Source organism: Scyliorhinus canicula, chromosome 2 (assembly GCF_902713615.1).
Source record: "Scyliorhinus canicula chromosome 2, sScyCan1.1, whole genome shotgun sequence".
Classification (NCBI taxonomy): domain Eukaryota; kingdom Metazoa; phylum Chordata; class Chondrichthyes; order Carcharhiniformes; family Scyliorhinidae; genus Scyliorhinus; species Scyliorhinus canicula.
Genome location: NC_052147.1, coordinates 33,573,159 through 33,586,894, shown reverse-complemented (window position 1 = coordinate 33,586,894; position 13,736 = coordinate 33,573,159). Strand labels below are relative to the sequence as shown.

General features: G+C 45.9%; 1 protein-coding gene across 2 annotated transcripts in view; it reads left to right on the top strand.

Moving 5' to 3' along the window:
* mnat1 (MNAT1 component of CDK activating kinase) overlaps positions 1-13,736 on the top strand; it is a 187,763-nt gene that overhangs the window by 51,947 nt on the left and 122,080 nt on the right. For both annotated transcript variants that reach the window (XM_038775612.1, XM_038775621.1), the window contains exons 3-4: positions 3,066-3,139; positions 6,039-6,142. In XM_038775612.1, coding sequence (XP_038631540.1) covers positions 3,066-3,139; positions 6,039-6,142 — 178 coding nt within the window. The remainder of the gene's footprint in view (positions 1-3,065; positions 3,140-6,038; positions 6,143-13,736) is intronic.

Sequence of the window (13,736 nt, the reverse complement as noted above, 5' to 3'; positions counted from 1 at the left end):
CAACAAAATAACCTGTTATTTCTCTCTCCCCTTACTCTTTGGCACTGGAAATTTCTTTAAACAAGGATAGAAAGAGCTTCCATCTCATAAAGAACATTTCTTCCAATCTCCTGAGTGTATATTACATTTTTTCTAATTTCAAGAATCCAACCAGATCTCTCTGGCCGAAACCCCCGGTGACACTGTAGATCTTTAATTTAATAGGATTCATCAACTTGCATTCAGTGAGGCGAAAACCCCGCTCCCTTCCAACAGCTCTGGCAATTCTGAAACCCCAAAGATTGCCACCAAAGGGCACGGTGTCAGTTTGACCCCACTGTCTTCGATATTGTGTTAAATACTGCAGCCCAGTATTACCAGGACCTGCTAAAAGTCTGGAACATGGTCGCCTCACCCCGCAGCTCCCCCCGTCGGGAGTAGGGGCTGTCATCAGGGAGCCGCTGCTCAGGAATCCGCACCTCCACCAATACCATTTTGAGTGGCTGGCAGAGGAGCGAGCTGTGGCTGCCGGGGTGACCAGGATTGGGGATGTGCTAGGTGGCGGAGGAGTGGGCTGGATGACAACCCATGAGTTAGCACAACGGTGGACGTCCGGCTCGCGGCCAATGCCATCCGAGACCTCAAAGCGGTCATGCTCGGATCCGATGGCACTCGGAGGACACGCAGGTGGGCAGTGGTATCCCGCCTGGGCGAACCCTACCCGGACGGAATTCTACATTGGCCCCAGGCCCCGAAACCTCCCTCGGGGGCTGATGTCAGTTTGACCCCCACTGTCTTCGATATTGTGTTAAATACTGCAGCCATGCTTTGAGCATGCCCAGAACATATGTGAATAGTTTGCTGATCCTCTCCTGCATTTTTCACGTTATCTTCTACTTCTGGGAAAAACCTGCTCATCCGGGTGCTCGTCATGTGAGTCCTGTGCACTACCTTGAACTGAATGACGCTCAGCTTTGCAGAGGATGAAGTTGAGTTTAAAAAAAAAAAAAAATTTTGAGTACCCAATTAATGTTTTCCAATTAAGGGGCAATTTAGCGTGGCCAATCCACCTACCCTACACATCTTGGGGTTGGGGCAAAACCCATGCAAACGCAAGGGAGTTTGTGCAAACTCCACATGGACAGTGACCCAGAGCCGGGTTCGAACCTGGGACCTCGGAGCCGCGAGGCAGCAGTGCTAACCACTGCACCACCGTGCTGCCCGGATGAAGTTGAGTTAATTAAGTGCATGATCTCACTCCAGATTCCCCCTCCAACCTCGATTCCCAACTCTTGACACTTCTTCCTTATTTCTTCCATTGGCGCTTTACCAGTTTTCAGTAGTCACTTAAAACGTCTCCAATTTTCCCTTTCTTCAGGTCGTCCCGAGCTAACAATTTTTCCAGTAGCGTACGTACTGGCAGTTGAGGAAACAAGCGTACCTGAATGTATGGAATTAAGATAAATATGCTACTGAGATTCTTGTTACCTATAGGTGAAGCCTTTACAATGCAGAATATAATGCAGAAACCACATCAGGTTTTCCATACATAGCATGTTATGTCGGCCTGTAAACAAACAATGCATGCAATTTTGATCGTATGCAGTTTTTGCAGCATGCTCCACAAAATAGGAAATTTTAAAAAAAACTTTAAACTTTGAAGCTGGTTTATTGTGGATTGACCTTTGTCAGTACTTGACCAGGTGATGTTCACCTATATTGATCTTGGACCGTAAAACCTTGGATTCTTTCACAGTTCTAAAACACAAAGACCTAGTAGTGTTGGCTACCCCAGCACCTTTGTTAATCTGATTTAAGATGCTTTAATGCTACAGTTGAAATGTTGCTGCAAAGCAGAATTGATTGCATCCCAGTTCCGGTTATGTATAAATGGGGTATAAATTCAGGCATTAGAGTGAAGAGGTTTGAGACTCTCAAAAAACTTCAAATTCTGGATTAGCATTACATGAAATTGGCATCAGTGCAAAGTGGAAATAGTTTCATACTAGAACTGAACTTGCATTTTCAATGCACCCTTAAATATTTCCCCAGCTGTTTGTAAAGTTGTAATATTCAGCCTTCAAATGTACCATCACAACATTGCTCAACTGCATTTTTATGTAGACTCCCCTAGTTTGTGATTCTGTTCGAATAACACAGGCACCTCTTTGAGTTCCGATTAGTAACAGATATTAATCAGTATCAGTTGAGTCAGTGTGTTAACAAGACCCTCTGTAAACACCTGGTGCTGGATTCTCCGATTCTGGGGCTATGTCCCCACACTGGTGTGAGAACAGTGGCGTTTTACGTCAGAGAAACTGGCGTAAAACGGCCACCGATTCCCCATTTTGCTGGGGGCTAGCAGGCAGGCTCTAGCTGCTGATACTGTCCGGAGCATTGCTGGGTCCGTGGCTGTGCATGTGCACGGCGGTGGCCTGCAGCGGCCGCGCTGTGCTACATGGCACCGGCTGCAAATATCCCCCTCTTCGGCTGGCTGATGCACCCCGGACCACCCACCAGCCCCTGATGGAATCCCTCCCCCCTGCGGATCGGCCCTCCCTCGACTGTGGCGGCGCTGGACGGAGACCCGCAGCCACCACACTGCGTTCCCGACGAATGGGACCATGAGAGAACCACGCCGTCGGGAACTCGGCCGGTCGAGGGTGGAGCATCGGGGGCGGGCCTCAGGCAATGCCCGTTGGAGGGGGCGTGGAGCATCACGAAAGCGATGGCACCCCTGATTTGGTCGGGAACTTTGATTCTCCAGCTGATCGCTAAACGCAATTTCGGCGCGGTGACCAGAGAATCCAGCCCTTGGTTCTTAAACCGTTATTCATTAAATCTGATGAGGGACAGTCTCTAAGTTGTGGTAAGAAAATTATATCCTAAAATAAGCATTTCCCTAATGTTCAGATCTAGATTGTGCTTGCAATGATGAGGTTCATGTTAAATTTAGATGTTAAGTATTAATTTTTAAAATTTCATTTTTTGATTTGACTAATGTATAATTTGTAATGCTTACAATTAACAAAATCTAAATGTTCAGTTTTATTAATAACTCTGTTTACTCCTCTTTGGATCTGAAGATACAACAAAAGAGAAGAAGACTTCTGCACTCTGCAAGAATACAATGATTTTCTGGAAGAGGTTGAAGATATCGGTAAGTTGAACATGAAGAATGTTCTTTTTAAAAAAAATTTAGAGTACCCCAATTATATTTTTCCAATTAAGGGGCAATTTAGCCTGGCAAATCCACCGACCTGCACATCTTTGGGCTGTGGGGGTGAAACCCACGCAGACACGGGGACTCCACATGGACAGTGACCCAGGGCCGGGATTCAAACCTAGGTCCTCAGAGCCATAGGGAGCAATGCTAACCACTGTGCCAAGTGCTGCCCAACTTGAAGAATGTTCTTGAAGTTAGGCATAAATGTTTACTCAATTCGGCAATATCTGTACATCAAAAGACCAAATGTATTCATTTCTGGAAGTAGTTCGTCTCATATTGGGCAATCATCAGGGGTCAATGGGATTGATTTATATATCCAACTTAAACCAATAATAATAACCTTTTATTGTCACAAGTAGGCATACATTAACACTGCAATGAAGTTACTATGAAAAGCCCCTGGTTGCCTGTTCGGGTACACTGAGGGAGAATTCAGAATGTCCAAATTACCAAACAGCATGTCTTTCGAGATTTATGGGAGGAAACCGTAGCATCCGGAGGAAACCCACGCAGACACGGGGAACGTGCAGACTTGACACAGACAGTGACCCAAGCTGGGAATTGAACCTGGGTCCCTGGAGCTGTGAAGCAACAGTGCTACCCACTGTGTTACCATGCACATTTTCCTTTTAATACTGGGATCTCAGTAACTCTTTTTATGCAATTTCAGGTAGAATTTCTGATGTCAAAACTTCAGATTGCCCAATTAGAAGTGCAAACTCTTGGATATTGTTTGGGATGTGTTTGACAAGTAAGCTTTCAGATTCCACACTTGTCATGTGGGTAAAGAAAGATGCGGAGCTTCTGGAAGGGATGCATCTCTGTTGACCTTATGGATCACGCATTGGAGTGTTTCTTATAATGTGGATATTGGCCGGTTTCAAAGTCAATTGACCATTACTCGGTTCCATAGCAGTGCAAGTTCTCAGCAGAGTTGCCTTACTATTTATGTGCAAAAATGTTACAATATTTTTTTCTTTTTTTAAATAAATTTAGAGTACCCAATTCTTCTTTTCCAATTAAGGGGCAATTTAGCATGGCCAATCCACCTACCCTGCACATAATTTTGGGTTTTCACTGGTTGGCACAGTTGCTTCGCAGCGCCAGGGTTCCAGTTTCGATTCCCGGCTTAGGTCACTGTCTGTGCGGACACTGCACGTTCTTCCCATGTCTGCGTGGGTTTTCTCCGGGTGCTCCGTTTTTCTCCCACAAGTCCCGAAAGACGTGCTGTTAGGTAATTTGGACATATTGAATTCTGCCTCAGCCTACCCGAACAGGTGGCGGAATGTGGCGACTCGGGGCTTTTCACGGTAACTTCATTGCAGTGTTAATGTAAGCCTACCTGTAACAATACAGATTATAATTATTTTTACATCTTTTTGGGTTTTGGGGTCGAGACACTGGAAGAATGTGTTAACTCCTCATGGACAGTGACCTGGGACCGGGATCGAACCTGGGTCCTCGGCAGCGTGAGGCAGCAGCAGTGCTAACCTTTGCACCACCGTGCTGCACCATACAGAAATGTTAATGCATTAAAAAAAATATATGCTGGCTTGAGCAACAAGTGAAGAATGCTATTGCACAACATGGCAATACACATTGCAAGATGGGCAAAAGATTTGGTTGTATAGTTGAGTATTCAACATGAGGAGGGAGGCAATAATATTTCACTGTTCATGACTATTATCAGGGTTAAAAACATGTCAAATGGCGAATTATTGATTTATTTAATTGTAATCTGTTTTCTTTCCATGAAATAGTTCTGTTTGTGCCATGAAAGTGATCCTATGAAGCATTGAGTAACGCACTTGGGATACAATTGTATATGGTGTTGCTCAGGACTCAGAAGTCAGGTTATGAAGTGACTTGCATCCACCTTGAATGGTCTTTGTTAATGCCTTGTGTATTAGGCCTCATTATTCGCCATGTTTTGTGGAAGTATTCATGACATGCAGCATAATTTCAGTTTTATTTTTGGTGATTTGTCTTGTTTCCTGTACTTATTTGTTACCGTGTACATCAATGACTACTAAAAGTCTTCCTAGATTGCATTGTGGGAATAAAATGAATATAGAGGCGATTGGGGCTGATTTGAAATTGGGTGTGGTTTTATTCCACAGCTTAATACAGAAAGTATAGAATGAACATTGGGGTAACATCTAAGCGTCACCAAGGCTCCTGAAGATATAATTTGAAGGGTGCTAATATAACATTTTTTCATTGTCCCCAATCTGCGTGGGTTTCCCCCCATGACCCAAAGGTATGCAGTTAAGGTGGATTGTCCACGATAAATTGCCTCTTAATTGGAAAAAAAATATTTGGATACTCTAAATTAACCAAGAAGGGTAAAAATAACATTTTTCCACTGAACATTAGATAACAAGTTAAAGATGCAATAGAAAAGAGATGTGGAGAATTCTAGGCTTAATACAGTCATGAAAAACAATGGCTAGATCTTGAATGGTCAGAGAATGTAGTCAAGTAAATTTGCAGTGCAGTGTGTTTCTGGTAAATCCAAAACATTTTGCTTGCAAAATATTAACAGTTAAGCCAAATTTTGCAACTTTCAATTGGAGTGCTAGATCATGGCCGGAATCCTCCGTTGTTGCGATTCACTTTTCCTGCTGGTTGCACACCTCCGCCCCGCTAGTTTCCTGGCGGCATGGGTTGGCTTCAAATGGAAAATCCCATTGACAAGCAGCAGGAGTATAGAATCCCCCCATCAGCGAATGGCTACTGCCGACAAACATGCGGCTGGGGGACCGGAGAATCCAGTCCCATATTGGATAGTTTGACTTATTGTGTACTAAGATTTTATTTGTTTTTGCAGTGAGTAATCTGACCAACAACGTGGATGTAGAGAACACTAAAAGAAAAATGGAGCAATACCAGAAGGACAACAAAGACATTATTTACAGAAACAAACTAAAACTGGTCAGTCAGTTGATCTGTTTTATTTAAAATTCCTACCTTGGTGAACTTGCTTAAACGAAAATGTAGTTTTATAATTAATAATAATCTTTATTGTCACAAGTAGGCTTACATCAACACTGCAATAAAGTTACTGTGAAAAGCCCCTAGTCACCACATTCCGGCATCTGTTCTGGTACACAGAGGGAGAATTTAGAAAGTCCAAATTACCTAATAGCACATCTTTCGGGACTTGTGGGAGGAAACCGGAGCACCCGGAGGAAACCCACGCAGGCATGGGGAGAACGTGCAGACTCCGCACAGACAGTGACCCAAGCCGGCAATTGAACCTGGGACCCTGGTGCTGTGGAGCCATCGTGCTACCCATTATGCTACTGTACTGCCCTTACCACTTACAGCGGACACATTTGTGTGAACACAATTTGCCTGCTATATGCGATAAATAGCATAACGATAGTCAAATGAAAAATTATTTCAGTTGCAGTGTCATACATTATTTTAGAAACTTCCCAGGATTTTGTTTACTAATGGTTGAGCCATAAAGTGAATATCTTTAACAAGGCATTGTAACCCAGAGCATGCACTTTGGCTTGATCCATGGGGAGCAAAGTAAATAGTCAAAACAATGGTAGAGACCGTAAACCCTGAACATTTTAATAAACCTGAACTCCCAAATCCCTCTGCTGATCCACAGCAGCCAATTTTCCACTAGTAAAAGTTTTTATATTTTTGAATAGAAATAGACCATTGTAGACTTACCGACAATAGGTTACAGCTACCCCATTCTTGTCCTTTATACAATCTTATTGCCCCCTTTGGTATTCAAAATGATTTACTCCTATTTTAGTAAGGTCTTAAATAAATTTGAAAACCATTCCCTCTCGCCCTTAAATACTTACCATTGAAGTGTACAGTGAACAGTAAGTGGCTCCAGAGCAGAACTCTCTGGTCACTCATCATCACTCTGAGAAACTACCCAACGCTTGCTAGTTAGAAGTGAAGAAACGTTAACTTGCAAATAGATCCTTGTTCAAGTTAAATTGCTCCCACAAACAAAAAACTCCAATCACTTACTGGAGGAACTGATGTCATTTAAACAGACCTGAAGAAGACTATAGATCTGAATTTGTACAACCACTTGAGCAAATGTAAATCAAGTTAATCTTCTCAGCTCACATATTTCAGGCTGAATCAATCTTATGTCCTTCTCTGAAGCCACAGTATTGGTCTTGAGATAGACTAAAACTGTAAACACTACTGTAGAACCAGGGGATAGAGTGTAGAATAAGAGGTAGGATGTTTAGGATTGAGATGAGGAGGAATTTCATCCAATGGAAAGTGGTGAATTTTAGAAAATTTCTACCCCAAAGGATTGTGGATTTAGTATATTCAAAGCAATTGTTGGTAGATTTCAAGATAGCATAACATCAAGGGATACAGGTCTAATGCAGGAAGATAACATTGAGGTAGTCAAATGATGGAACAACCGTGGGAGGCTGAATGGCCTACTCCTGCTCCTCTGTTTCTCCAAGATAGGTTTTAAAAAAAATAATTTTAATTCAAATTTTCAACACATTTTAACCAACAAGGCAAAGAAAAACAGTAACCCCCCCCCAATACAAAAGCAATAAATTAACAAAAATAATGAGCATGAAACCACACACCCATCCCCCATAGCGAACAATGAACTGGGTTGCTGCTGAAGTTCACCACCCCCTAATGCTTCGCCAGGAAGTCTAGAAACGGTTGCCACAGCTGGAAGAACCCTTGCACCGACCCCCTTAGGGCAAACTTAACCCTCTCCAGTTTGATGAACCCAGCCGTATCGTTGACCCAGGATTCCATTCCCGGGGGCCTCGCATCCTTCCACTGCAAAAGAATCCTGCGCCGGGCTACCAGGGACGCAAAGGCCAGAATACCGGCCTCTTCCGCCTCCTGCACTCCCGGCTCCGATGCTACCCCAAAAATTGCGAGCCCCCAGACCGGCTCCACCCTGGAGCCAACCACCTGTGACAAGGTCCCCGCAATACCCCTCCAAAAGCCCTCCAACGCAGGACACGCCCAGAACATGTGGGTGTTCTTTGCTGGGCTCCCTGAACACCTGCTACACCTGTCCTCTTCCCCTAAAGAACTGGCTCAGCCTTGTCCCAGTCATATGCGCCCTATGCAGCACCTTTAGTTGGATTAAACTAAGCCGCGCGCAAGAGGAGGAGGAATTCACCCTCCCCAAAGCATCCGCCCACGTCCCCTCATCGATCTCCTCTCCCAGCTCCTCCTCCCACTTCTCTTTCAGCTCTTTCACCGAGGCCTCCTCCCCCTCCTGCATCACTTGGTAGATTGCCGAGATTCTCCACTCACCGACCCACGTCCCCGAGAGCACCCTGGCCTGAACCCCCCTTGGCGGCAACAGTGGAAACTCCGCCACCTGCCGCCTAACAAATGCCCTAATCTGCATATACCTGAAGGTATTCCCTGGGGGGGCGACGTCACCTCCCCTCCAACTCCTCTAAGGTCGCAAACTTCCCATCGAGAAAGAAGTCCTCCATCCGCCTGATACCTGCCCTGTGCCAGCTTAAAAACCCTCCATTCATCCTCCCTGGTACAAACGGTGGTTCCCCCGTATCGGGGACCAAACTGAAGCCTTCACCTCCCCCCTATGCCGCCTCCACTGCCCCCAGATTTTGAGGGTAGCCACCACTACCGGACTCGTAGAATACCTTGCTGGGGGAGCGGCAACGGCGCCGTCACCAGCGCCTCTAAGCTCGTGCCCACACAGGACGCCGCCTCCAACCTCTTCCATGCCGCCCCCTCCCCCTCCATCACCCACCTACGTATCATTGCCATGTTCGCAGCCCAGTATTACCCACACAGGTTGGGCAGCGCCAACCCGCCCACTTCCCTACCCCGCTCCAGGAATACCCTCCTCACCCTCGGGGTCTTCTGCGCCCACACAAACCCCGTAATACTCCTACTGACCCTCCTGAAAAAAGCCTTCGGGATCATGATGGGTAGACACTGGAAGAGGAACAGAAACCTCGGGAGCACCGTCATTTTGACCGACTGGACCCTGCCCGCTAGGGAGAGTGGCAACACATCCCACCTCCTAAACTCCTCCTCCATCTGCTCCACCAGCTTCGTAAAGTTGAGCCTATGCAGGGCCCCCCAGCTCCTGGCTATCTGGACCCCCAGGTATCTGAAGCTCCTCTCTGCCCTTTTCAGCGGAAGTTCCCCTATCTCTCCTGGTCCCCCGAATGTTCTCCAAGATAAGTTATAATAATCATCTTTATTGTCACAAGTAGGCTTCATTAACACTGCAATTAAGTTACTGTGAAAAGCACCTAGTTGCCAGTTCTGGCACCTTTTCGGGTACGCAGAGGGAGAATTCAGAATGTCCAAATTACCTAACAGCACGTCTTTCGGGACTTGTGAGAGGAAACCGGAGCACCCGGAGGAAACCCACACAGACACAAGGAGAACATGCAGACTCCGCACAGATAGTGACCCATGCCGGGAATTGAACCTGAGACTCTGTACCTCAGCTTTATATAATCCTATCATTGTAATTATGCTGAGTAGTCCAGGCAATATAATAAATGATCGTGTTCGCTTTAGCCATAGCCTATTGGAAATAAGGTGTCCATGTGGATTTATGTTCCAGTCCCAATCTCTCAAGGTCCATTTACAATTTATTTTCTAAGTTCCTGGTGCCTGATAATTTTGTGTCATCTGTTAATATAGTTCCAACTGTTTCTACCTTCCTTTACCTTGCTAATTAATGTAAAAAGAATATCATTGGACATCCTACTGTGACCAAAACTCATTTTGAATCAACCCAATTTAAACCACCCTTTGTTTATAGTCCTGTAGGTAACTTGTTGTCCACCTTGTCGTTACAACCTTTATTCCATTGAACCTAATGTTCATGCATAATCCTTCAGGAGACATTTTAGCAAAAAAGTTTCGAAAATCCAAATAGGTGATGTCTAGTTGATTACTGTTTAAGGGCTACTTTGATCAACTGGACCAGACTTGTGTGCAATTGATCTACATTTTACGGACTTCTGGTGGAGACATGTAGACAGAGGTCACAGGTTGGGTGACTCCTGCTAGAGCTTTCACTTTTTGGTCCTTTTCACCCAGATTTGCGGGATAAATTTTATGTGATTGATCTCTAGAAAAGTTAGGACAACTAAAGGATGTTGAAAACCCAGAGGAAGAATATGGGGTGAAAAGGTGCGAGCAATAGTCCGCCTGAGAGCTCTAGCTCGGTGCGGAGTTCTGTGGGAGGAAAGGTGGCGGGAGCCAGCCATGCCAATTACAGAGGACACGCTGGCTGAAATGATGGTGGTGGAGCTTGAGTGGCAGTTTGCCAAACATTTTGATAGGCATCGGAAGGAGATGATGGCCTTGCTTAAGGAGTTGGTAGATGATACCCTGGTCCTGATAATGGAGGCTTTAGAAAAGACGTCGATGGCGGTGGGGGAGCAAGGAGAGATGTTGAAGGGGTTGGAAGAGGCATTGTTGCGGCACAACAACCAGTTCATCTTGATGGGTGAGGAGCCATGGAAGGTGCAGAAGAGTAACAAAGGGCTGACAGCCAAAGTGGAGGACTGGGAGAACCTGGTCAGGAAATCAGAATCTGCGGATTGTGGGATTGCCTGAGGGGCTGGAAGTCATTGAGAGTATTTTGCAGAGATGTTCACCAAGTTGTTGGGGAAGGAGAAGAATCCTTCCCTCTATGAGCTGGAAAGGTTGCCGTTTTGGGTGGCAACTACCTTCTTTAGGTACCAGGGAGTGCAGGTGGTTCGACACTGGACCGGCTTTGTAAATTAGATTTCTTGAGTCTGGTGGGTAGGTTCAAAGCGGATTTACAGAGGTGGCACAGCCTTCCCCTAACATTGGCAGGCCGGGTGCAGGCAGTAAAGGTGAATATTCTTATTTCCGTGCCTACCGGACTTTTTGCTGAAAATGTTTTTTTTGGGGGTGGAATGGTTGATTTCGTTGTTTGTTTGGGCAGGTAAGGTAGCATGGATTAGGAAGTTGGTGCTTCAGAGAGGGGGCCAGTTACGGCGTCTGGCCCTTCCAAACCGTTATATGTTTTTGGGCAGGCTCTTGTAAGGGGCCAGGGTTGCAGATGTTGGCAATGGTTCCACTCCTGTTCGTCCCAGGGAAGTTTTCATGGAGTCCGGTGGTGGTCCCGTTGAAGATATGGAGGCAATTTCGGCAGCACTTTAGGATGCTTGATTTTATTTATTGTCACATGTACCGAAGTACAGGGAAAAGTATATTTCTGTGGCCAAGGGAACGTACACAGTACGTACATAGTGGACAAAAAAAGAATAATCGACAGAGTACATTGACAAATGGTACATCGACAAACAGTGATTGGTTACAGTGCGGACAAGTGGCCAAACAAAGCAAATACATGAGCAAGAGCAGCATAGGGCGTCGTGATTAGTGTTCTTACAGAGAACAGATCAGTCCGAGGGAGAGTCATTGAGGAGTCTAGTAGCTGTGGAGAAGAAGCTGTTCCTATGTCTAGATGTGCGGGTCTTCAGACTTCTGTATCTTCTGCCTGATGAAAGGGTCTAGAAGGCAAAGCCTGGGTGGGATAGAGGCGGGGTCAATGTTGATGCAGATCCAAGGGAATCATGGGTTTAAGCCTGCGAGGTTGGATGCTTGGTTTTCGGGATGGGAGGAGTGGGGAGTGATGGAGGTGAAGGGCTTATTTCTAGAAGGGTGATTCGCAAATTTGGAGGAGTTGTGGAGAAGGTTTTGATTCCGCGGGGGGAGGCCTTTGAGTACATGCAGATGTGGGACTTTGCAAAGAAGGTTTTTCCGACTTTTCCGGTGGCGCTGCCTTCTTCGTTGTTGGAGGGGGTGTTGATAGTGATGGGGCTAGCGGAGTGTGGCGGGGGGGGGGGGGTCATCTTGGCGATCAATGGGAGGATTGTGGCGAAGGATAAGGTGTTGTTGGAGGATGTCAAGGCCAAGTCAGAGGAGAATCTGGGGATAGCACTGAGGAGAGGTTGTGGTGTAAGGTGCTGCGGAGGGTGAATGCCTCAAACTCGTGCGCGAGGTTGGGGCTGATACAGCTAAAGGTGGTATATAGGACGCACCTGACGCAGTTGAGGATGAGCCGGTTGTTTGAGGGGGTGGAGGACATTTGTGAATGAGGTGGGAGGGGTCCAATGAATTATGTACATAACTTCGGGCAGGACCAGAACATAAGTGGAGAAATTCTGGAGGTCGTTTTTCAGCATCATGTCTGCGATCCTGCATGCGGATTTGGAGGCAAGTTCCCTGGGGGCCATATTTGGGGTGTTAGACTTGCCGGAGCTGCAGATGGGAGCAGGGGCAGATATTTTAGTTTTTGCCTCGCTGATTGACCGCAGGCAATCTGTTGGGGTGGAGGTCAGCTTCTCCGCCCTGTGCCCCAGTGTGGCTGGGGGATTTGATGGAATTCCTGTATTTGGAGAAGGTCAAGTTTATTTTGAGGGTGCGAGTAAGGGGTTCCACAAGAGATGGGGTTTGTTTATGCTACATTTTAAAGAGTTGGTTACTGTCAGCTGCAAATCCCGTCTGGTCCTCCCCAACTATCTCCAGGAGACAAGGTTCCAGCCTCAGTGCTAAAATCTTAGCCAATAGCTTTGCGCCTACATTAAGCAATGAAATCAGGTGGTACGATCCGCAATCCGTGAGACCCTTATCCTTTTTCAGGAGAAGGGAGATGGATGTTTGTCCAAGTGTCTCGGGGAGTGAACCCCGTGCCAGAGAGTCATTAAACATCCCCATGAACAACGGGACCAACTGGCCCACAAACTTCTTATATAATTCCATTGGGAACCCATCCCACCCCGGTGACTTCCCTGTTTGCATCTCTCCCAGTGCTGTTTGAACCTCCCCCAGACCTAACTATGTTTCCTGTCCTTCCCACAATTCCTCCCCTACCTTGGGGAACTCCAGGTCCACTTTAAAAAAAATAAAATAAAATCTGCCATTCCTGACTTGTCCTCTGGTGGCTCCGAAAATGTCAAATACCTAACAGGTTTTGGATGTATCCCCTTCATCTCAACTTCCAAAAGGCATTTGATACAGTGCCACACAGCAGACTTGTGAGTAAATTATAGCTCTTGGAGTAAAAGGCATAGTAGCAACACGGATACTAAATTGGCTGCATTACAGGAAAAGAGGAGTGGTTAATGGATGTTTTTGGGTTAGAGAATGGTTTGTAGTGGAGTTCCCCAGAGGTTAGTGTTGTGACCCTTGCTTTTCCTGATCTGTAATAATGATCTAGACCTTGGTGTGCAGGGCACAGTTTCAAAGTCTGTGGATGACATAAAACTTGGAAACATTGTGAACTGTGAGGAGGATAGTGTGGAACTTGAAAAGAACATCGACAAGTTGGTCAAGCAGACAGGTAACAGATGGAGTTTTGTACGGTGAAATGTGAAATGAGACATTTTGGGAGGAAGAACACATACAATATAAAATGAAGGGTACAATTTTAAAGTGGGCAGGAGCAGAGGGACCTGGGTACAAATATGCATATGTTATTGAAGGTAGCTGGGCATGTTGATACTGTGGTTAATAAAGT